The sequence below is a fragment of the Dinoponera quadriceps genome, unplaced genomic scaffold (genome assembly GCF_001313825.1).
Source record: "Dinoponera quadriceps isolate SergipeBrazil2010 unplaced genomic scaffold, ASM131382v1 scaffold399, whole genome shotgun sequence".
In the NCBI taxonomy this organism is placed as follows: domain Eukaryota; kingdom Metazoa; phylum Arthropoda; class Insecta; order Hymenoptera; family Formicidae; genus Dinoponera; species Dinoponera quadriceps.
The window spans coordinates 811,736-837,917 of record NW_014554512.1 but is presented as its reverse complement, the minus strand read 5'-3'; the positions used below and the strand labels follow the sequence as shown (position 1 = coordinate 837,917).

General features: G+C 46.2%; 1 protein-coding gene across 1 annotated transcript in view; it reads left to right on the top strand.

Moving 5' to 3' along the window:
* Positions 1-16,162, top strand: part of LOC106751724 — a 174,505-nt gene extending 158,343 nt beyond the window's left edge. The window contains exon 6 of the mRNA XM_014632771.1: positions 12,247-16,162. Within this exon, the coding sequence (XP_014488257.1) occupies positions 12,247-12,335 (89 nt within the window). The 3' untranslated portion in view covers positions 12,336-16,162. The remainder of the gene's footprint in view (positions 1-12,246) is intronic.
* Positions 16,163-26,182: the final 10,020 nt, after the last annotated feature.

Here is a 26,182-nt window from a genome sequence, read left to right as displayed (position 1 = left end):
TCGGATTAAAATTATTGCAAATCTGGAAAAGGGGAAATTACCGATGTGATATTCATTTCGACTTTTTATGCTCACAAGCGCGGTATGAAATATCGCGAGCTCGTGTATCGTTTTAATTGTTCTCCAGCCTTCATTTGCACATATAGAATGTTCAGAAAAACCATTCAATATTTATATGGTAGATAGGTTGCACATGCGTAGAAACCAGTAAGTCAATCATGATGCTAACATAGACAAATATTTATATCTCAGAAACGGTTCAGCTTTTGTTTACTAAGGTTTTTTTACTCAGTATAGCGTGTACTATCTGCCATATAAATATTGGATGGTTTTCTTTGAATACCCTGTATAATTATAAAAACAAATTTTAAGTCACACATACACACACAAATACACACACGCGCACGGGCATAATAATCGCTTCCAATGATCCTTACAAAAGAAACAGACGATTCTTAATGCCATTTCAAATTTTGATCCTGCCAATCTGAAGGGGAACAGTAATTGTCTTGTGAAGTTACAATCGTCCTGTGCACGCAGTTTGAATTCGTCGAATTTTGTCGCGACGGACAAGCCACATTTTGTAATTTCGACAAGTCCCATTTTGTTGCTGTCGCGCGGGTACGTACTTCGTTAATCCTGTACCACAGCCGAGCACTAGTTTTAGAACCTAGCTTTGAAACTGCAACTGTGTGTGTCAATAGATTACACACGGATGTGACGGCAGCTACTAGCGCGTCCCTGTTGGCAACCCCAATTTTATGATCGCGTTCGTACCCCGCGGAATCGAAAAGTATCGTGCGCCGATAATCTATATCCTGGTGTTTTGAATCTGGCCCTCCAATGGATTCCGCTCGAAATACGGGTGATTGGATACTTCCGTCCGTTCGACGGCCGGGAAAATATCCAGTGGGTTTTGCGTATTGTGCAACTCGTTCTGGGAAAACACGACAAGCGCATAAGCGCCATTGTGCCTTTTTTGTCTGTTTCATATCTTGCCTGATGATACGGTATTCCTTGTGCTTCCCTGCCCTCTAACCCATTGAAAAAACGCGGTTTTATGGTTCTGTTGTTCCCGATTCCCGTATGATATTGAAGGTTATTGTTTAATAAATCCATTTTTCTACATTCCTCAGACAAACAATATTGAAATAGGGTCGCTACAAAGGACGAAATCCAATTTTTCCCCCTTTACGCTGCTCCGCCCTTTAGATTAAATTTGCTTTAATTTTCTATTTCCTTTCTGGGTATTTCCACACTTTACAAATAGTAAAATAAAAATTCACTCACTGTTTATTCCAAGAAATATGCTTAGAAATTCGTAAAAATGACCAAGACTCAGCGGTCCGCATTCGAGTTAGCACAGAAAAATCCGAGGAGAACTTGGCATCAAAGCGATCGGCTAGTCCGAGCGCGAAAGGTAGCGCGTGAAAGCCAGGAGACACTCGATATAAGTTTCAGAAATCTCGTTTTTACGGTGTCGACGCGCGTTTTGATGCACGAGAAAGTATCAAATGTTTGCGCCCGGGTGTGTAATACAGCGGATGAACGCTACCATGGACTTTTCGGCGATTTTCTCGCGCTTCAACGGAAATTTAATATGCGAAGCGGGTGCAAAGTAGATGGATGACTCGAAGAAACGGTTGGCAGGTGTGTCGTGGACCGGCGAGGAATGTTTATGAATTCGCCGACACGGAAGCGTTCCTGGAAAACTTCTTATCGCAACGTCGGACACATTGTCGGCGAGCACCGACGACACGTGCGGCGCGTATGTGCCGCTTTAATACGTCGGACTGATAAACTCGCGTTATTTCGATATAGCCAATCAACTATGCAGCGGTAAACCAGAGTTATTCCGGGATAGGTAATCAACTATGCGGCGGTAAACCGAGATATCACGCATAATACGAAGCTGAAGTGCGCGATATTACGGCATCCATTGTTAACGGCACAATGTACGTCGCGTCGTAAGTTATAATGTTCCTCGTTTCTTAGCGATCCTCGTCCTCCCCGCACCCCTTCCTGCCCCCTCCCGCCCGCCGAAGTGTTTCGCGCGAGTACAGTTCTAAACGAGCCGCGGATCCATTAGTCATCGCGCGCTGATAAATTCCATCGTCGCTATCGATAAAACATTTTGACGCACAATGCGGGGGTAATCCCGTTTCCCCGGGACCGTCGAACTGGCACGTACAATTCGCACATTCGCAAATTGTGAAAATAAAGAAAAACCGTTTGCGCGCGGAAACGAAATTAACGTGAATGTCCAATCCCATGTACACCCCCGGCTTGACCGGTTGCCAGCGTGAATTTAATAAATCGCGGCGAAACGCGGATTAACGGAACCGTATAAAAACTTCGATTTTAGCGCGCGGCCGGCATTTATCAAGGGCATACACGCGCGCATAACTCCGGCGGCACTGTAATCACTTCTACACCACGCCACGCATTAGCCCCCTTGACATTTTTCGCTAAATGTTGTTCTGCCGCTCCNNNNCCCCCCCCTCCCCCCGCTCTCCTTCTCATTTATTTTCTTTCCCCCTCTATTGTTGAGCCACCGAAGCTCGAATTGTCTCGCATTTATTTATTTTGCAAAAAAAAAAAAGCAAAGGTAAAAAGACCGGCGGCCTGTATTCCGGCCGAAAGCGGGACGTTCATTTTATTTTCACAATGACATTTGCCCGATAACATTTAATAAGCGGCGGTCGCATGCAGCACCCGGCACTCTATAAAAGACTGTGGCGTTTACGGGAAATAAAAGCGACCGCAAAAATAGTATTTTCCGTTACGCTCGTTTTTTCGCAATGCACTCGTGTGTCCTTTATGGAACATCCGATTCATATGTGGCATTAATTTAACAATACGCGATATGATAAAAACGACATTCACCTTGCGTGACGTTGCCGATTCCACATATGACGTCATCTCTCGCTGCGATTGCATTTCTGGATTCACGTCGGGAGAGCTCGCTCATTGTTATCGGCAGCGCAGTTTCGAATATCTCTTCGGGTCTTGTTATACTTTCCGGAGACATCGCAAATAATATTTAAATTAATTGGCGCACGTTAGCACGCGCGCCCACACACACATCTCCCCGCTCGTGTATTCACGTCCGAACGTCGCGCGATCTTTCTGCATTATATATATTAAACGAGATACACATATTATAGCGACGTACAAAATAAACAAAATATAAAATTGATGTGCTGTATAAAATTAATATCTAAAATTAATATTTCTCTATTCGGCGGAATAATATGAAATATCTGTATTTAACGTAAACGCGGACGCGGCGATACGTGTGCACGCGCGGAAAGTACATCGGTGTGAGCAAATATATAAACGATAAAAGTGCGCATTTAAAGCGGAGGTTGAAACCGCTATAATTTCGATGTGGGTTCGTATACTTCGATGTTGCAGATACACAAGAAGTCATTCGCGCGCCAATGGGACCCGGGATGTTCGGTGTAAGGCCCGTTTTGCCCGTACACACAGCATCGGGAATTAACTTGTCGAATTGATATTGCGCGCGCGATTTCGCAAACAGCCGGCATAAAAGCTGCCGGCGATACCGCAAACTTTACCCGCGTCTTGATAACCCATCAATACGTCGGTAGATACACTCGGATAATTAATCAACGTACATGACGAAGGATCGAATTGACACAGATTGGTCGGAATGAAAATAAAATACCCTCGACAGCTGAGAAATAACACGCACGGTACAAATCGATCCACGTCACTCATTTCATTCGCGTTCAGGCATCGGCTTGTGCTCGAGGGCGCGCAATCGCCGAATCGGGAAACGCATTCGTTCCGGAATAACGTCGTATAACGTCGTAACGCGAGATTGTCTTTCCTACTACAGGGGGAGTTCGCCCTACGTGGAAAAACTCACGTCGTGTACGCGGAAGTTTAACGGCGGGCTGCCGCGAAATTCACGTGGATTTCATACGTACGCCCATCCACCTTTCGCTCCCCTCTCTTCCTTTTGCACCTCTCCCCCCCTGTCTCTATACCACACACATATATAAGCGGATGGTGCGAGGCACGAAAGATTCGGTGCCTCGTTGGAGAAACTTGCCCGAGAGGAAACGTCGGTTCTCGCGGTGAAACTTCGGCTCTTCTGTCTCGCAATCCTACCTTCTCGCTCCTCCACGTCCCGCCACCCCGTCTCTCCTTTCTCACGACATCCTTCTGAGCCCGCCACGCATCCTCTCTCTGTCTCCCCCATCCTGCAGCTTCGCGAATTACCCGAGTCCCGGGACGCTAATCTCGCGTGTACGACGACGAACGAGGCAAGAAGAAAGGGATTTGAACGTCTTTGGGCCGGAGGGACGCCATTTCTCCCGCAGCCGAAGGTTAACGCGCGACGTGCATATTTTGCGTTTGAGTGCGCGCGCGGAAATACGCATACGTCGGCTTGAGGCAACGCGGACAAAATTAGAAATAATTTTCATGCAGTTGCAACGCGAATTCATTTTATTCCCCTGGATACTTCATTAATTCGGCCGCTTAATCAAATCCCATTAACGTTACAAAACTCTCTTGTGTGTACATAGAGGAGAGGGAAATTTACATTTAAAAATTACTATGACTATCCGACGCGTAATTAATTTTATTATTCAGCGTGCATCGTGCGATAGAGTCGTCGTTTATCATACATAAAAATTTCTCGAATAGATATTGTCGCGTCATATCCGCGCGTTCCTGTACAGCAGCATTTCCCGGTCGGCCTAATTATTTTTCATGTTTTCAGTAAAATTACGTCATAATATATCTCTGACATTAAAAGCTTTTTTATATACATATTTCTGGACTAACTATGGCTCGTCCGCTTTTCCGCCTAATTTTTCGATTGTTTCCGCTCGAAACCAGCTCTCACGGGCACGAGAGCGAATACGTGCAATTAAAACGCTTTGAAGCATAATGTTAAATCCATTATGCGACGCAGCTCTGATCTGTCCTAAAAGTATTTAAACTAAATTTAAGCGTAATTCGATCTGTAACATTCATTTTCGGAGTTAATATTAAAAAAATATATATTTCGGTAATAACCATCGAGGCATTTGCAATTCATCGAGCCCATGCGTAATAATCGACACATACGACATCGTAAGACCTTATACGGAAAAAAGCGAGATTTCGTCGTCTATCTGCATTCTTCCAAACTCTCGAGCTTTAATCCCTTATCGGCACACATACTCTCATCATTCCGGAGCCCGATATTCCGGTCCCGCATTTGTCGCGATTGCCCATTTTCCGACACACTGTACACATACCGCGCGCGTAATTTCGCATCGGTCGAGCTCGGTAGCGCAGATTCGTGGTAGCGCGCGCAGGTATCCCGACGTGTCTTAAGAGTGGCTGTTATCAAAGCTTTGCATACCCGATTATTCGGCCCTTCTTGCTTCCGCGTAAACTACAGGGCGGAGAAAACGCGCGACGCTCCCCCGATCGACTAACACCCTAGGAGGCGACGCTTATCGGCTGCTCGGCTTCGCGCACAGTAGACACAGCCAGCTCTCGTCAGCCAGATAGGGAAATATCCCGACGCGCGCTCGCTCGCTCGTTCGCTTGCGCAACCAGCATCTGCACGAAAGCTCGAGGGTGATTGATCACTGACGCCCGGTAGCGTGATTGTTGAAAGTGTCACGCAGCTGATCGCGCGATTACTAATTCAGATAATTCCCCAATTTGAGTAATTCCTTCTTTCGCGGTAGCTTACAAGTAAAAGTACCAATACCCGGACACGTGCCTAAACCTGGACATTTGCATTATTTTGGCTTTTAAATACGAATATTTAAATGTAGAACTTTACTTTCAACATAGAACATATGTATATATTAAATATATGTATCACATATATTCATAGTCGAAAGTTTAGATATTCGTAGGTAAAAATCAAAACAGTAAGAACGTGAGTCCAAGTTTAAATTCATGTCGGATATTCGTACTTTTACCTTAAAGCTTCTTTTGTTTCCGCGTCTCTTGTTTTCTAGGAAAAATTTTTAAGATTTTTGGAAAAAAAAACGGGAGCATTAATAACGCTTTGCCGAAGCGTATCGTTTCTTAAATACGTCACATACGGCATCCTGTAAGAAATGTGGGAAAGAATTTCCGAAGCGCACTAAATCTCGTTTTGGAGATCCGAGGATAAGCCATTTCTAGGCCGCCGCAAATCCGTAAAACTCTGCCACTCAAAGCAGCCGAGCAGCGCTTAATGGACGATACCACGAGCAAAGAACGGATACAACGCCGCGAAACGTTGTGGGGAGCTGCGGAAAATTTTAGCGTTGCGTCGAACCGGGATTCTGTTCCCGGGTTGTGTGCGAGCGCGTCTTCGGGGTGCCTGAAATTTATTGGTTTATGTCGAACTCCGCCGAGTTTCTGATTACTTGTGAATATCCGATTAGTTTCGAGCGCCGGAAAATAAATGGATTACCACTAGATATGGAAAATGTCCGCTTTTCGATTTGAACTTATCCCTCGCGTAAATAAGTTGGCGGAGTGGTTTACCCTTGCAAACTTGGAAATTATTACGCTACATCGATCTTCTATTTTTGCTCTTTCTCAAATATAGCATTGCGTTTGCCAAGTACGATATTAATTTTTTATAAAATATTTCATTATTATTTTCATCATTCTATCGTGTATTATTTCCTTATAAGTTGCTCCACATATGGCGGTTTACAATTAAAATTGGAAAATCAATTTGAATCTAATTAATATACGTTAAATTAATTTCAGTGACTTATTTAATTGTAACCTAATTCGAGCAAATATCTCTTATGATAACTCGTCGTGAATCTTGTAATTAAGCAATTTTTATGATTCGCGTATAAAATAACGCATGCGAGCTAAGATGTGTAAACATTAGCGAACAGAAATTTCACGCAGTTAGCTGTGTACGTCTTAGGAATAACTTTCGGCAACTATTCCGTCGCGCCGGAATCCGTATGCACGCGAGCGACAAACCATACGCACAATGGTAACGCACTTTGGCTGTACTCTAAGTAAATCGTTTCCCCGAAACTTTCTGAGGACTCATGTCGCGAACTCACGAGCACTGGCTCATGAAGTTGGTTGGAGAGTTTTTACATCAAGAACCCTCCGGATTTTCGCCGCGGTTTAGACCTCCGCGCACTCTTCCGACCGTGCGGACGCTTCAATCCCTCTCAAAGGCTCTTACCGAAAATCCATGAATGAAGCCTTATAAGCCGTTCTTACGCACACATCGCGTTTATACACGAGAAAAATCTGACTGCGCGTTTACGAACTTTGCGAAAGTTGTCTCGCCGCACGACGACTCGCTTCGCGACTACATTCTCGCCCAAGTGCTACAAGTTTGGCGCGACTCTAAAAACTCAAGTGACCTTTACCGTATTCGCTGCATTTGCATGAAATTAAGACACGCAGAAAGCATGTCAGCGTCTCTCTCTCTCTCTCTTTCTATATATATATATTCATTTTTAACATATCAGACTTATAAGCGCCCATCGTTAACTCTCTGCGTTGGAATCACGTCTACCAGACATCCAATTGTTATACTGTTTACGAGGCAAAATCATCAATCACGTCTCAGGCACACAATATAATGTATGCTTCCGTTCTCTCTGAGCGTCAACTTACATAGACGCATATGTCCCACGCGAACATCAATTAAATGCCAGCGCAATAGGTTAATCCCTGTGAATCTATTTTGAACAATCTCGAATTGTCAAAATTTACGCGCTGCGCACGGTGACCTTTTCTCGTTAGAAATCAATGGGATTTATGTCGGAACATGCACTATGTAATTTGACGTTTTGTGAGCGTTCAGATTATACGCTCGTCATTTCACGTTGACATCCAACGACGTCCAGCCGTCCAGGTCTGCCGATGAAACCGACCGCTATGTCCCAACTGCGTCGCTCCGCGATCCGTCCAACGTCCTCAGCGTCCAGCCTCCGTAGCCTCCAACCGTCGTTCCACGTCGATTGCTCTTCACTCACTTCACCGCATCGCACTCACGAGTGCGATCATTTGAACGGCACTTAACGATTTGACGAGTTAACGCTCGAAAACGATTTTAAGCGGCTCAAAACGATTAAGCGATTAAAAGGCATGCGATAAATGCGAAAGTATAATCGAGAATCGCGCGTGTGAAAATCGTGAACTGAAAGTCATGATACTTTTATAAAATCGAACGATAAAGAGGAAATAATCCGTTTCGTAGACACGGATTTTGTCGAAAAAAAAAAAACAAGTTTCTTCTTCCGTGAGAATTAAAATTTTCATGGAAAAAGAAACTCGTTTTTTCCGACAAAGTCTGTTATTAATCGCGGGTGAAGAAAATAATCGCGAATTTTACATGTGGTCGTATAATGCTGATGCGCATTTTGTGCTGCTCGAAAAATTAAGGAATCACGTTAAATAAATTGTTTCGTTAAATATTTTATATCTCAAATTAAATATGATAAATGCCAAAACATTTCTATAAATAAACTCACTACAGATTGAGAAATAAAAAAAAAATATTAAAAGCAAATATATCCTTAAGAAAAATGTATGCAACAGTTCAATTATCTATAAATAATATTGTTATTTAAAGAAAGAATCCCCTGATTGTTTATAATGTATTTTGTTGGACGACACAAAACATACATGTAAAAATCTACAATTAAACCGCATTAATCGACGAGATTTTAATCCTTAAAAGTTTTATTAGATTAAAAGTCCTAACCCTTTTACAAACCTTCCTTAAAAGTTTTATTAGATTAAAAGTCCTAACCCTTTTACAAACCTTCACAACTTTAAAGATCTTTAAGTTACTTTTTGTACTTATTTTTCTGACTTACCGAAGCATCGGAAACTCAGAATCTGCCACATTCCGCTGCGTTTCTGAAACGAAAAAATATAATTTCACTAATTAGATACGAGGATTGACAACTTCGTAAGAAAATTCGTAGATATGAGCATATTTGGATTTTAGCGATCATTGAAACTCGATGGTTTCGGTCCGGACAACTATGTTCCAGTTTTTTATCGCAAAAATTTAAATGCTAGATAAGAGAAAGTCTGTAAACCTACCCTGTACCGTTATCCATGTCCACCTAAATTACACCCCGGGGAATCGCACCCTCCATGTGGCCGCAAGCTCTAGCAGATCTGTAGCAAAAAGTGAGTTTCCTGATTAGTTTTATGTCAATAGTTGCCACAGCGTGTCAAAAATACATTTAGATTTTTTAGTGTAAGAGATTACAATCGAAAGAAGTCTCGAAATTTTATCAAGGAAACGTCAATTCGGACAAAATGGCCGAAACGATACGCGATTGAAAATTTCCAATATATTTTATATCGGTATTTCATATAGAATATATTTAAATTTATATTATAAAGGCACAGCACGCACACGGCACGCGCGGCAACACGTCGATGCAGATCATGAGATTGTTCGTCGCGTTTTACGTACAGGCGAAATATTCCAAAAGTAATATCAACGATTGCCATCGGCCGCTATCGGGGAATCCGAGCGCTCGCGATTTCGCAATCGTTCGCAAAACTCTCGTACATTTTGGGATAAATTTGATAGGAGCGCGGACTAGAGGGGAGCGTACATCGTAAACCCCGACGATTGATAAGCGACCAAAGGATTTCGGCCCTCCTCAATTTTCAAACCTGTCGGAGCTTATTCCACTTTAGTCCCTTTACCGTCGAACTCCCCCCCTCCCTCTACAATCCCGCTTCCACCCCTGCTCACCCTACGTGCGCACGGGCGCGCTGCCGCGCCGTTACAGGAATTCGTTCGCTTCTGCGCCCGTAGTAATTTCATTTCGTTCACACCGGGCTTTCCGCGAGCGGCTGGCTGGTTGCTTGATTCGTACGTATTACTCCCTGGGCCGTGGTCGACAGAATTGTTTTTAGGAAATTGACTTTTCCACCCGACAGAAGGAACAATGCCCCGCGGAGGAAAATCCACTGACGTTCCATTTAATGGCGCGCGGGCGGTCCCCTCGCGCGCCGCCCGGAGTTTCCATTCCGAAAGGGATTTTCAACAGTTGACACGCCTCGCCCTGCCAGGCGAGGTTTAATCTTACGCGGGCCCGGAGAAAAATGTCGTTTTACGCGACATCGCTCCCCGATAATCTATCGCTCCGACCCATAAAATATATAGTCCCTATACATTTGGCTCGCGAGCTGACAAGGAAACTCGGAAGTCGTAACAATTGAGGGGACCAATCGCGGGAAGTAATTGGATAAAGGTGATATGTCTCGCGAGAAAATGAAACGTCGAGCAAAAATACCGTGGAAATCTTTTTATCGGAGCTTTCTCCCAAATCGTGCTACCTTGCTTTTACAGATAGATTCGTATCGATATCGGTCGTTTAATCTGCGCCAGGTGACATTATACAGAAGCGTCTCGTTCGTTCCTCGCGTAAAGTGCTTTTTTGTCAAAGAATGCAACGCGCTGTTTTCCCGAGCCGAAATTTTAGTCCTGTATTGAACTTGTGATTCTACAATATATAAAGAGCTAGGATAGCAAAATAGGTTCAATTTCAATTGTAATAATATAATATTACCCTTATTTCGACTCTGACGATGTCTGAAATTTCCGTTTTCGCTGTTTTGGCGTTAAAATAAGTTGTTGAAGGTAGCATTAAAATACAATCTGTAGAATTAAAGGTTCAAGAGAGAAGTTTAAAAGTGTCGGTATCGTCAAAGTTTTTTATCAAGGTTTTTATTAGTCTATAGGCCGTCTAAGTAGGTGCAAACTATCTTTAAGGGGATACTGCTGAACTCGACGGGAAAGTGCTCTCATCTAAGTGGAATTAAAAATCTCGATAAATTCTTGACATTTGAATATAATATGGGAGCAATAATGTTTAAACGAGAATGCGAGAGGATATAGAAGTATATGAAAGAGTAAGTCATTACCGTTACTATATATTATACTACGCAACGACAGCGTAACGGTAATGGCACTGTCGTTAAAAGTTACGAAATAGGCCTACCGATCGACTCGGGGAGACATCGTCGAAGGCATCGCCGTATCGATCGTACCGCCGGCGCCGCACGTGGACACTCGGTGATTATAATAATACTCGCGCGTGACACATCTGTCAAAACACCGGAGCCGTGCCCGATACCCTATGCACTTAGCTTTCATACGCGTTATATTCACACGTGCCGATAACGCGTGCGCTCGCGTCGTGGGTGTGCAAACAGAACTAAAATCAACTGATTATCGCCGTCGCGTTTCTCGATGAATTTGATATCTATTCATCAGATTTGCCGCACCATTTCGACCGACGGGGAACATGTGTAGCGTCGTTATCGACGCCGCTATTGATTAGAGGCGTGTCGATTCGGAACGTCGCTCTGCATAATGACGACGTTTTAACGAGACGAAATGCACGTGGAACGTGTTTACTGCCGGTAATCAACCGCGTATCGGCTGCACATTTATACGAATATATTTTTCTTCGGTCTCTCATCCCCTCCCGTTAAGCGACGAGCGCGCGCGGATTTGGCGTTTAAATCGTTTAACGTAAAGAATCCGCTAAAAAATAAAGTTTCAACCGGTACGACCGGTCGATACGTGCCATCGTTCTGTGCAAATAGAGGCCGCGCAGCGCATACAAATTCTACGCCGCCAAGATACTGGAAATTCGAATGCAGCGCGCAGAGTGCGCGGCGAAATGTGCAACTTGGAAAAGCTTTTCCTCTTTTATTGGATATATTTCCTTTTTTTTTATTTTACAGCGCGATGAATAATAAGAGCCGTGATATTTTTGCACACGTTCTTTTAATATTAAGTTGTCGGAGGGAGAACGCCGGGCAAGGGTGCCCGTTAAAGGCGATAATGTTTTGTATCTCACCTTATTGTCGCGCATTTTCCAATTTCTTTTGCAATCAGACGTCGTATTATCGTACGAGAATTCCTTATTTCTTTTGATATTCGCGTCGACATAGCGGTGTCCGACGAAATCAGAATGTCACGAAAACTGCATGCTGCGGAATTAAAGCTCCGAAGAAACATTTATCGTAACACCGCGCAAACGAGCGACCCTGATACAATAGTGAAGATTCATTCTTCAAATCATTCACTGATAGATCCGATTTAATTATATAAATTCACTGGCCGATTAATCATATAACACACACGTGCCAAGATCACGACGCGTCTCTTGAGATGCCGGAGGCGAGACTCGCGCGACTGTCGCTAAATTACGGGAAATAATAAGATCTTTCCAACGTTTGTTGCAGTGACCTCAGAAAACGGAAGTGGCACGCATACAACAATGACCTTTGTGACAATACTCTGCCTGGGCATGCTCCATCTGCTTCTGAGATAGTCACGATACGCCTGAGACCACGAGAAGGGAGCTCACGGGCGTCGCATGATAAATAGCACACTAGTCAGCGGGAGGGCCTGGAGGAGGAGGAGACGACGGAGGGAGAGTTTGAGGACCGCGTATGGACGGCGCAGAAACAAACGATATTGTTAAAACCGATATGACTACTTTAAGTCTCTCTCTCTCTTTCTCTCTCTTTCTTTTTTTCTTTTCTCTCTTTCTTCGTCTAGTGCATCGAGTTCTACATTTCTTCGGGGCGAGTGTAGGGTCGTGAATTCCGCGTGTTTGAATCCCACACCTCGGCCCCCATTTGCGCTCGTTACTGCCATCGATCGTTGACAGCAGCACGACGGGTACCAGGTTGCGGCTGGTGAAACCGTTTTTTGGGAGTACACGAGTACATTGCCACTGTGATTAGAATCAAAAGAACACGACATTTAACATTTGATACTTCCGCCGACCAAGATCGTGGATTGTTGTACCGTTATACTTTACAATTGCCGTTTCCTTTGTATAGCTCGTTATTTTGTAAGACTCCCGGTTTACATGCGGATCGTTTCTCGTTTGTCTTTTCGACGTACACGGACAAACAGGGAGGGACGGAGAGAGAAAGAGAGAGAGAGGAAGAAAGAGAAAAGGAGGGAGAGAAAGGACGACGAGCGCGCGTTGCCAGTCAAGGGTTAACGCGCGTCCCGGATTGGACCGCGCCCGGTGGAGAGATAGGTAATCGGATGAAGCATCGCTGCAACCTAAATCCGCCGAATTTGGGAGGATCCGCTGCGACGCGCTTCACGTCACCGGAGAATCGAAAACGGAGAAGAGCGTAGCCAATTAGTCGCGTGCCATTACTGTCACAACGCTCAATTTGACGTACGACGAGTAATGAACAAAAGGGACGCGTTCTCGAGGCCGGAGGAAAGCGACTGCGAGAAAAAGAGGGCAAGGGACAGGACTTTGAAGTCGAATGCACGTATACGTCTATAGGTGCTTGTACACAGTTCGCCTCCGAAGGATTTGCGATCCTTGCCACGATGAACAGAAAAAGGGAGAAAGAGGCGCGTGTACATGGGTGTGAGTGAGTGTGTGTTTGTTTGCGCGCGTATATGTGCGCGCGAGTGAGCGAAAGAAAGGAGGAGAGAGAAAGGACAGAGCGAGGGAGTGAGAGACGTTCTCTCCGCTACACCGCTGATGAGAGAGAGAGAGAGAGAGAGAGAACCGAGCAGGAGCCACGGTAAGATCGCACAAAGCAGGAGGAACGGATAAAGCGGTGCGAAAAGTTTTCGCATACCGGCCAAGGAGGAAAAAGAGAGAAAGAGAAGCTGCATCCGTCGCACGACCTTCTCGTACTACCACCACCACTGCCATCGCTCCGGTAACAACGCGCGCTCGAATATCTCCCCGTTGCACCCGGCAAAGACGAATGCCATCGTACGCGATTCGAGTCCATTCGTCCATTGTCCAAACGCCCGGGCTCGCTCGCGTACGCGGATCAATGTCGCGAATTTCGAAGCGGAGGGTGCCGTGCGAACACACACACACACTCTCTCTCTCTCTCGGGTCAGAGCGCGTGGTGGCTGACTCTTCCTTTTTTACTCCGCGCATTCTCGTTTTTCGCATTTTACATGCGGGAGAACGACGTGGCTACTGCCGCCGCTGCCGTGGGCCGCTGCGGGCGAACGCAGCCGTAGACGGCGCACGTATGTACTTACGCCGACCGTTATTGCCCGACCGCGTGCGGTCGGCTCCCTAACGAGTTTGTTGCTTGATCGGTCGCTCTTTAACGGCGCCGAGAAAGAGAGAAAAAGAGAGGGAAAGAGAGAGAGGCCTGTTTCTCTCTTTCTCTAGCCCCCTTTTCCCCCTTTTGTCCTTTTTCTCACTTCACATCTCGCGACACGATACATGTCTCTTCTCTCGCCGCTTTATCGCTCTCCTTCGTGGACTCCTTCCGAAAGGTAACGTTTAAACTGGACGACACGTTCCTCCGATCGTTCGTGTCGTATCGAGTTCTAGGTGAGTATCGTCACTTTCTCTCACTCTCTCTCTCTCTCTCTCTCTCTTTCTTTCTCTCCCTCTCTTTCTCTCTGCAGGCATACGACGTCGTCGGCCGTATAATCTAGAGGAGGGCCCGTTTCGAGATCGATTTATCGGAGGAGATTGAGGAGAAAACCGCCGTTGGGAAAAGGCGGCACGAACGTTGCGTTTTTCATTCTTCTCCCGCCCACTGCCTCTTTATTAAACGGACGATAAAGCCCGCAGACGATTCCGCGCGTCTATAAGCCGGTTATATACGCGCAGCTTGTTCCTTCATCCTGAGCACACACAGGAATCGCCGTATTGTCCCTTTTCCCCTTCCTCCATCCTTGCGCAGGACGTCCCACCCTTCTTACGTTTTCACCGCGCGCGCACACACATACGGCGTTTGGCACGAGCTCACGAGAACTTGCGAATCTCGTCGGACGCGTAACGCGCAGCGTACGCGTGAAACCGCACGGAAGTTCGCGAAAGAGACGCGCCCGGACCGTCTCCTATTTTCCGCGCGAATGGATTCGTCGCGTCTCCGGCGCGGCTAAATCGCGCAAAGTCGAATTGTGAAAGTCGGTGTCGATCGTGCTGATATAATTCGCGCAACCCACGAAACGAAAGATCGGCCAGTCCCGATAGTCTCGGACGAAAAATGCGCTCTCCGAAAGTCGTAGGATTGTTAATTTATAGCGATGACCGTGAACGTTAAGTTTTAAAGGTAGAAGCAGAGTGATTACGTAAGGTTTTTACGATCATATTATCGAGATTTGATTTGTTACACGTAGATCCGCGAAGTGATTTCTTCTCACTTTCATTTTTCTTTCATTTCTTTTTTAATTTACAGGGACAGAACGAGGAGAAATATTACCGTGCGAACGAGTGCATGAATTATACCACCGTGTAATTTCGTGAAAGTTTCAGTTTCAGGGATGAAATGTGGCGGCGACGGGGTGATTCCCTGGCGAACGGTTAACCTTCGCGCGCTTTAGGTGAAGCTCGTTTTTGTAAGTGGGTAGATGAGATAAAGGATTCGTTACTAATAGTTTATCGAGGTCCCCAAACAAGTAAAGATAACCTCTCCGAGATGAAATCAAACTTATCGCAATCGGATATAACATAAACTCACAGATTTTAGAGATACGGTACAGATAGAAATATATTTCATTAAGCCGAACTCTTTTCTCAATTCTACTTAAGTTTTAAGTCTTTAGTTTTAAGATCCGCTACGAGTCGTCACATTATTGTTTTTTAAGTATTATACTACATTTTTCGTTAATGTAAATACTTATTTTTACGAAGCATAATAAACTATTGCATGAACCATTGTCTCTAGTTTTTTCTTTCAATGATGTTGATCACCCCCGCGCTCCGCTGACGGCTGCTTTATTTTCCGGCAGTTTTCCGCATGCTGTTGGAACTTTGTTTGCGCAGATCTGCGACGATCTTTCTTTCTTACATCATAGATTCAAAAGGCGAAGACGGTCGCGATGCCGTGAACCACTTCGTGCGAGCGAATGCCGTTAACATAGTCTTGCAAAACCCTCATCTACAAGAACCGTGCGGAATCTCGCGTAGATGAAGCGATTACCTTGAGAGTTTGCGTTTCGGGTAGAACTCGTTTTTGTAAATAGCGGGCTGAGATCAAATCGAATACCTCGCGGATACTTAATTCGCCCGGGGTGCTTTCGAGGATTTTGCAACAACCCCCTCGAGATTAAATTAAACTCGTTCGTGTTCACCGTAGGGTTCGCTACGTTAAGTTCAATGTAATTCTCAGCAGCGTGGAAAACGAGAAAAATGTAGAGTGCGTCCACCCGTCTCGAGCCTCCGTACTCGCGGAATCCTTAAACCGTCGTTATTTCTCGGTATGCTATCGCTTCCACCGCTAAATTCGCTCGCTCTTATCGAGGGCGACACGCACAGCCTAAGCGCGAGCAACCGGCAGTAGTCTTCTTTCCGACGCGTTTGAAAACAGTATCTCGCTAATGCAGACGTTTTCATTCCCCCGGCAGTTTCTTCGCTCGCGCAATCAGATCGAAGAATTTCCACGAGCGCGCATAAATATATCCGGCTGGTAGTGCACGCGCCCGTCCCCTCCTCGCCGCCGACGCCGGCAATGCGATACCGCGCGCGCAGCTCCTAAAATTCATTGCCCGAGAGCACCGAGTCTATAGACGAAGCCCACAATTAACCCGAATCGAGATCTCTCTACGCTCTCTCTCTCTCTCTCTCTCTCTCTCTCTCTCTCTCTCTCTCTCTCTCTCTCTCTCTATACAGAGCCCGACTCCGGCGAAGTCTTAGAAGGAGCTAGCGGCGGTGCAAGCTCGAAGTTTGCACGACGAATACCGTCGCGCAGGTACACTCTCCGAACAACCCTCCGTGAGATAGGGCGTACCGTCGAAACGCGTTACGTGTTTGTGTGTATATGTGTATACGTATGTATACATGTGTACACACACACACACACGAGGCTCTCGTAGTCGCGCGTGCGCGCGTTTGTGTGCGAGAGTGTACGTGGCATGCGGTTGTAGCCCGGTCGTGTGAGGGTGCACCGTCTATACACCCCATCGAGGACAGTTCCTTCCTCAACACAAACGCGACAAAGGAAACGACGTTTCAGCTAACTGAAACGTCGTCGCCGTAACAATCACCATCGCCGGCTCTAACACCATCCTCCCCGCTGTCAAGCTTCGCGCGACCGCCTTCGTCCTTCGTTTCGCTTCTCTCCACTGTTTGCCCCCCTGGGTCGTAAGCTCCGCTTCGGTCTGTCTGTCTGTCTGTCTATCTGTCCGTCTCTACGTTGAGTCGATGCTGAGAACCGAGCTGCGGCAGAACACCCCGCTGCCGTCGAAGCCGCGCACAGCTCGGCTGTGGCGGTACTCGTGGCGCTATTCGCCGGCGAATAGTGCGACTCGGTTACAGTGGCTGATTCAAAATAAACTTTGTTTCGCCGCTCGTTGATATCCACCTGCCCGGATGCTTGACTGCCTGGCCTGACTGGTTGGTTGGCTGGCTGGCTGGTGGCTTGGTTCGTTGTGGCTGGTTGGCTGGCTGCGTACGTGATCGCGTTCGTTGCTGACGAAGCTTCTCCTTCTCCGCTTGACACACCTGCTTCGAGCAACTCGACTACGGGTAACCCGACACTCCCCGTTCGTTATTAATGCTCCGACGGTGCTCTCGGCACTGGGTTTCGTTCCCGTTTCCCAAATTAGATATACACGTTTGTATCGGAGGGTAACTCACGCCGCGCTCATAGTCGATCGCTTAGAGCGAGAGAGATCAGTCGATCGAAAGCGCGTTCCTTTCAGCCGATCGAGCTGTATGCCACTTTTGGGTGCGGTGGTGATAGAACGGTCGGCTTCATACTCCCTGTATAAGAAAATTTATTCCCGCGGATGTAAAACATTTCTCCGTCCTTTATTCGTATTTTTCGTTGAGTAAATAAGCAACGGCATTCGCTCCTCCCACATTGTTGTCTCTCTCCCTGTTGCCTTGGCTTCAACGCACATACATATGCATATTCTTTGGCTGCCAACCTGTTTTGCATTATTGCCACTCTTCGGGAAAACTTTTCGTCGAAACAGGCAAGACTCGGCGAATTTTTAACAAATTACTACAGTTTGGTTGTTCTACCTGTTTTTAGTTAATTAGCTTCGAGATTAAAAGATGCCGATTATTTTCAATGTCGTTTATCTTTCGAACGGTTCGTTGGCGCTTTATCAAGTCGTCTAATTAATGCAGTCGCTGAAACATCGCGAAATATCCGCCCGAGAAAAATCAACAACACCGCTCCGGGAAATTGGACAAAAATTCTCCGGGTTGAGAAGAATGTAATAATTTCGCCTCACCCGTGTGACTGGCGAGCGGGAATTTTTTTCTCGGCGAAGCGCAAGAAGAAACGATAAAAGAAACTTACTTCAATTTTCCAATCAATTACAACGATCGGACGAATACGTGCAACACGGCCGTTTAAGCAACGAATCACCTTGATTCATCGAGAATCCGTTTCTCAAAAAATCTCCCCACCGTGATCAATAATTTATAAGCCGCTTTCGCGCGCGCTTAGCAGACATTTTCGCGCGGCCACGGTGACAATACGGGTGTCTATTCAACGGTAGGGGCGCGCATTATCTTTGATAAAATACGGTATTAGGTGTAACAGGAACGGCTGGAATTGGGTCGCTCGCGCGATCTTCAGCGTCGGTACCGATTTACTAAGGCAGAGTAATGGAGCCGGGTGCTTTATGCCCTCTTTACGCCGGTCGATCCGCTCGGGAACGACCCTGCAGATACTTCCCGCGCAACGACCTTCCCACCGCCGGCGCGTTCCTTGCCGCTACCTACCGCGGATTGATACTACGGAAAGCAAATGTTTGCCCGCGATATCTGAGAGAAGAAGTCGACCCGAGAGAAGCCTTCCCGCTGTTGGAACGTGTACTTCATACGGGGTTTAATGAGAAACCCCATTCGTGAGCTCGGCGGAGAAACGTGTCGAGCGTTACGCGTCACGGCCACTCACCCAGCGCCGTTTCGCGACCTGAGCGAGAGAGAGAGAGAGAGTCAATCTCTCACCCTCAGAGATTTCAGAATTCATTTCAGAAATTGACTTTGCCCATTAACCGAATTATTTAACGTGTAAATCGAACGTTTCGCGGAAAGGAAAAATGATATGATGGACGGAGATAAAAACGACATCGGAAGTACAGGCATGGATAACATGCCGGATGTATTACGTTAGATTTGCAATTATGTACTACCGTTTATAGGAGAAGGTGGAACTCGATGGCGTAAAACTGACTTTTTAGCGATGTTAATTTTACAAATATGACAGGGGTAGTACGATTTGTCGAGAGATAAAATTATTACATTGCCGATTTATCGTGCAAATCATTGTCGTGCAAATTAAAGTTTGACGTTCAAGTTGACGAGATATCGCACGGGCTTGATGTAGATCTGACAATCGTGACTTTGCGTTGTTGCTTATTACAATTCTCGCCGGGCGTCGTCGTATCAGACGCCACCTATTTTACTTGGCTGTTTAACAAAGAGATAGATTTGATGGTGTATTTGATATTAACTCACCGCGAGTAGTCTTGCGAGTTGGCGGTAACTTAGTTTGAATGGACTTAATGCTATAATATGCGAGAATGGCTCTTAGGTTGTTGTGACAATAGACTATACTTACCGCGAAACATAGTACACGCGAAAGCTATTGTCGTTAGGCGCACTACTCGTACCGTTTGCTTATAAAGTTACCCATTGAGCAGAGAGAGGAGGGCTTCCGAACCATATCGGTTAATTTTGTGTTTTTCTCACGATATGCGAGAATGCTCGAACACCAAATACTTTAAGAAAAATATGGCTATCGGCAAAAGTATAAGCATTACGAAACAAATGTATATTTCAATGGTTGAATTTTTTAAATGTTCACGTGACCTATAATTTCCGATAATTTATATGAAAAATCACATCGGAAAATATTTTAAAATTCGTATAAAAGACAATAAAGTTATTTCCTAACAAAACATTAATTTAGTCGTATTTTAGTAATATCTTTCGTAGTGTTTATTGAGGGAAGCGCACTCAGTCCGTTCGCTGCGTCCCTCCCATCAAAGAACAAAGTCGGAACAACACGCTTCAGAAGGACACCCTGCAGGGACTGACCTACATGGTTGGTCTCCTTGTAACGGCGCTATTAACGTGTCCCGTAAACTGTCCCTTACGTCACCTGTCGCGTGTTAATTGTCGCGTTTACGAGTAACACGCAATTTTACCCGAATACATCGAATAGCACCATGGCAAAATGAAGTGAATTTAATGGACGTTTAAATTCATCTTTCCCCGCGCGAATTAAAATTCACTTTCAGTCCGCTTAAATGTCTCACAACGCTTATACGTTCGGACGCTTTCGCTCGTCCGTGTTTATGATTAATAATTCTTCATGAACCAAGAACGCAAATCGCGCACGAGGACGACGAAGGGAGGATTGATATTTGCACTCCGCCATCGTGCTTTATTACGGCTACAGATTTCCCCCTGTTTTCATATTACTAAAGATACAACCATCAGAAAGAAGATATTTGATCTCGATTCGAGCCACTTTCAAACCAAAGAATATAATTTTACGCGAATGTGGGACTTACAATTCTTCCTTTCTTTTTTTCGAAGAACTGTGCTGATAATTGCGACAATGATCTGACGATTACTGAAAACCTGAAAATCCTATTTTGGATTAGCAGGCATCAAATGCGTCAAGGCGCGCTCAAGCGTAGCGCGTTCACGCGGCTAAGAGTGCTCAATGTGAAACTGTCGCACGAGCGACTACTTCTATCTCGCCGTTAAATGATACGATCGTAAGTGGCGTTCAATGAGAATCGACCGTCCCTCGACATTATCGCCGATATCGGCGAATTGATTCGTCCCGGAATTATCCCCCGAGCGTCGTCACGCGCCACGACTTAAAAGCGCCGTCTCGGTATTTGGCTTCCGCGGGAACGGGGTTTTCCCGTTCTTTTCACGCTCGTAAATCGGGAACGCGAGTTTCAACATGGTCGCGCACCAAGGAGCACGTAGCCACGTAGCCGATAACGAAATAGCGAAGTCGAACGAGCCCGGCAGCTGCAGGACGGCCCGACACTCGAGCTAAGTACCTGCCTATGGAAATTTAACGTCGCACTTTGCCGGCGTGTTACATTTGTAATTCATCGAGCCGCCGCGTGTTACAGACAGCTTCGACGTACACGCCTGTTTAATGGAATGAATTGATATTGATCGCAAAATTGACGGTGTACGCAGCGCGCGGGCGGGTGGACAGGAGGGGGAAGAAGCGGAAGGGTGAGTTCTGCTTCCTCTATCGCGGCCTGATGTATGAACTATTACGGTCGCAGGTGTTTCGTATGGAGTTATCATTGTCGTTCGCTTGTTTATCGCGCTCGGCATCGGGAGTTTTAATAACGATTACGTCGATTAAATATTCGACGTTATGGATGTAACTTCCTTGTTATGTAACGCCAACGATCGCTGTTTTGACGAGTTTCACCTGCGCTGTTAATTACTGATACGAACGGCGCTTATTTTTCACGTTTGCTTCATCAGTCACGATGTTTCCGAATTATTATTCCGATTATCGTTCATGTCAAAAATGAGCGACGTCATTTTACAGATTCTTCAAATTCTCATGATTAAGCAATGACGATTGTATATCGTCCGTCTTCTCCCTCCTTCTCTCTCTCTCTCTCTCTCATTTATCCATCGCTCTTCCGCGCGATACACTTTCATTTCTCATCGCATCACCTCTCGTCGCGATTCCCCTGCCTACGACCCCGTTTTTCGTAATTGTTCGCTGTACAGAACGTATGCGTCGTGCGCGCACACGCCCATCCGCACATTCCCGCACCCACGTTGTGCGCGCGGCAAGGCGAGCGGACGGGCGGACGAGCGGGAAGAAACGGTAATAGGTCTTCCTCCCGGGTCCCCTATGTAAATTTGCACATGCTCGCAGTTACCCGTCGGGGGTCCACACGTTCCCGCGCGATTGTGTGCGCCCACTTTTCCACGACGAATTCCGAAGGATCTCTTCCTCGCGTCGCGTCCTCCCGCTTTCGCAAAACCGTACGGACCTCGCGCGCGCGAACACGAACATCGCATTCCGGAGTTACCCCTCGTTTCTCCTCACCAACACCACCAACCGCCACCATCTCGCCACCGTAACCACCGCCGTCGCCGCCGCCACCACTACCACCCCATTCGAAAAATCTCTACCGGTGCAGCCGCGTTCTCCGCCGCACGGAGATCCGATTCCCGCGATTTTCGGAGCACGTACGGTGCGGGAACTCGTCGGCCAACCCGACCGATATATCCCAGACGTATCGGATGGCCCGCCCGTCCGTAATTGAAACGAATTTCCGCTAGTTAGACCGCTAGAAGGCGGCGCTCGTTGAGACGTCGAAAAAACCTCGGCCGTCCTCGAATTTACGAGCGAACTTAACGCTCCTCCGTCTGGGCATCGTTCAAGAGTGGTGCTTATCGCACGTCGTCCGGACGCTTTAGCGAAACTCGTCCAGGAAACGACGTTAACTTGTAACTATTAACGTTACTCCCGCGGTTACGGCCGCCTAATGGCGCTGAAGACTAACGGCGCTTATGCGTTCCGTCGCTTCAGCGTCTTTGATTTGAGTCGCTCGGGTCGCCCGAATTACTTTCACGCTCGGATTGTTCGTATTAATTATAAAGGAGCAGAAGATACGATTTCACCTGATCGGGGGGCAAAGTATAGTTTCGATCGCACTGAATGATTGCGCGAATGAAAGTTCACAGCTACATTCAAGATGAAAACAGAATTTTGAAAAAAAATCAGTCGAGAATTCACTTTACCTGGCGCTGTGCGCGTTAAAAATTGAAGCTTCCTTTCATTACGCCACAGAAATAAGTCAAAAAAAGCACACGAGTCTACCGCAAACGTATGTCCAGCTTGATATGCGCTCGTTTTTCGTCGTATGATGAGCGCACACGTCAAATTCGAAAATTATTGTGAGAAGAGAAAATAAACATAAGAAGCCGCGAGGCGAGGTGCACGGTGTGCACGACAATGAAATTAATGACAACCGGTTCTATGCGCCGTTTTGCGGGCTGATTAAACAGAGATGTCCGCGCTAAGCTTATCTTATCTCCGTAAGAGGGTTCGACGCTGACGCAGTTAGCGCGAATCTCCTTGCGACGTCATAATTAACGGCGATTATGGCCTACATAATACGATTCTCCGGGCTTAGAGATCCGAAACGCAACAAACCCATTAGTATAGCTGTATACAGTCGCCTTGCATTAAATATGCGCTGAATGATCATTCTGTTTCATCCCGTTAATTAAACGGGACGTCTGACGCCGATTACGCGATATTCAACACGCGGCTAGCCCGGATATTCCGTCGAGCCGGCATGAATGATCGAAGTCGGGGTAAGGAACGAAATTGGCATCGAGTAAGGCTCTCCCCGTGGATGGACCGCGACGAATACAATGTTAGCAGGGATACGTTGATGTAAACGCGTCGGTTTTAGCGCGATGACGCGGCCACGGAAGTCACGTGAGGCACCTCGGATAAGTGCGAGAACGACGAATTCAACGAAGTCGTTTCCTCCGCTCTTTCCCCATTTGTCGAATTTACTCGTAAGTCTAGATGTAATGTAATTAACGTAGGTTAGGCGGATTAGAGGCTGAAAGGGCGCAAGAGCAACGACGAGGCTTGAAGTAACCGTGAGATCGTCTGTACGGCAGCAATATTTATATTTCACACGGCCCGACGGATTTGTTGTAATCCAGATGTTTTACGTATAAATTTACACTGCCAAATTATTTCTCCTGAAGAAGTTAACAACGTCGAATCGCGAGCCAAAGACAAAAAAGGAGGATGAGAGAATTGGAGCGATGAACGTTATAAAAATAAAGACACAATGTTATGAAAACCGTGTGTGATTATTTGACGATGTGGAAATTCATTGATCCTTTCGACGAACGCGGCGATTGACGGTGTGTTTTCGTATTACATGTGTCTGTTACGTTGAAACATTATTATTTTTGCACCGACACACTCTCATCGATCATAGTTGGGACACGTCGTGTCTGCGTAACGGAGCATTATAAATATTTTACTTAACTTCGTTTAAACATTTGTGTGAAGCGATCAGGACGTATATGATTAATTTTAGCACAGTCTGATAATTATTACACCCAAGCATGCTTCCATATTAAAACTTAACGTTTCGGAACTTCTGCTCCGTACGCGAAAGTCCTTTAAATTTTAGTGTATCCCTTCAAGCCGGGAGTAATAACTCAGTTTCGAGTCTGCCATGCGAGCGCCAGATGAGAAGTAAGTTTGTAACTTCGATTCGAATCAACGTTGCCTACAGAGAAACTGCGCAATAGTAAATTTAACATAAAATTAACTCGACAAACACGCCGGGCAGGAAACTACCCGTAATATATTACATTTTAGACAATCATACAAGATTCTAAAGTTCAAGAGGACCTCATGAGAAGCCATTTAATATATTGCATGCAGATTTTGCGTATAATACATTAAATGGCGCGAAATAATAAAGTGAAAAGGGCAGAGTTTTGCGTGGGCGTGCATGTGGGCGTGCGTGTGTGTGTCGGCGCGCAAACACCGGCGTTACGTTCGCCCGAGCGTCTCGGTAAATCTCGAGAACCGCCGACAGACCCGGGCGTGCCAATCTCCGGTTGCGACTGGAAAATTAGAGAATCCCCGCGATAAAGGGTGCCGGGGACCCTCTTCGATCTTTGAAATTTCAGTTAGCGGCGCTGCCGCACGTAAGCGATAGCCGCGTCGAGGCCGCCATATCGCACCGTCCCCTAAATTGATTCCATTTCAGCCTCCAGTATCTTATATCCGCAATCGATTTGGCGATAGTGAGATTCGCGAAATCACGTAATTCTGCAAGAAGAGCCTTCCCGGGTGCGACAGGCGGCGATCCGATACTCCTAGCTCGATGTAAGTTCTGTGTGCACGCGCGTACACACCTCAATACGTACACACATGCAGAGATCCACACAATCGCGGAACCGACACATCCTAGCGTCGTTCGCGCGGAGGGCAGAACCCGAAGTCGCTCTTCACCCTCGATTCGGGATCGTAACGACCGTATTTCGGCGACGGCAAGGTCTGGAGGATAGGGCGGCGGCATCGAGGTGGTGAGGATATATCGTCGCTACAACGAGCTTCGATCACCTCGAGAGCTTTCCTCAATGGCCTCCGACCGACGCCACGCTTCGCCGCCGGAGCACGGCATAAATCGCCCCCCTCCCCCTCCGGTTCCCCGTGCTTAGCCGACGGAAACGCGAAATATCTCGCCGTCGCGACATTTCGCGCGTTGGAGCCTCTAGAGTGAAGGAAGACTCTCGCGGGCGGCTCGCCCGTGGCGATGCTCCGGTATCTTCAGGTGGCTTTGATTCCGCGCAACCAAAAGGCCCGACAACGGAGAAAGAGAAAGAGAGGGGGGAGGGGGGACCGAGAGACTTGGGAGGCCTCGTCGTTATGAGCTGCGCTTTAATTAACCATGGATCAAAGCCGCGCTTAATGGAAGCCGACGATATCTGCGCGTACGCAGGCACCGGGAAGAAAAGGAGTCAAAAATGGAACGGACAAAAGTCAGATTGGACAGAAGGGAATCGTGCCGTTTGAAAACTTGTACGCGTGTATGACTCTTCGACCGAATGACTTCTTCATCGTCGAAGAGTTCGGCACGAGTTCGTGAGCGATTTCCAGTAGATGAATCGTAGATATGTGGAATTGAGTGAGCATCGCTATTGGAGAGCTGAAGCTAAGATCGAAGGGCAGAGATATGTTAACAGCGATGCTTCCTCAGTTGCACAGTACTGTAGGAGGGAGCAATGTAAAAAAAATAGAAAAGTGAGAGTGGACGTAGCGAACAAAGAGAGAAATAATTTTAAATCAAGAATATTCTCATGTATAAGCAGGAATATTATAATCTTCTTAGAAGACTTTTAGTCCTGAATTGGATTCAAATAACATTTGCACATAACATTTCAATATAAATTCAATGAAATCGAGACTAAAAACCCTCTAAGAAGATTATAATATTCACACTTATATTTGAGAAAATCTATTCCCGACTTAAGACTAATTTGTTTTCCGTGAGAGAAAGAGAGGAATAATGTTCGATCGTATGAAAGATACGTAAATAATACATCAGTGTGCATGTGTACTCGTAGCTATTAGTTCATAATACTTATATGTGTCGCTTCTCCTCTTCCCCTGTCCCCACCAACTACACAATTAGACAAGGAAAACA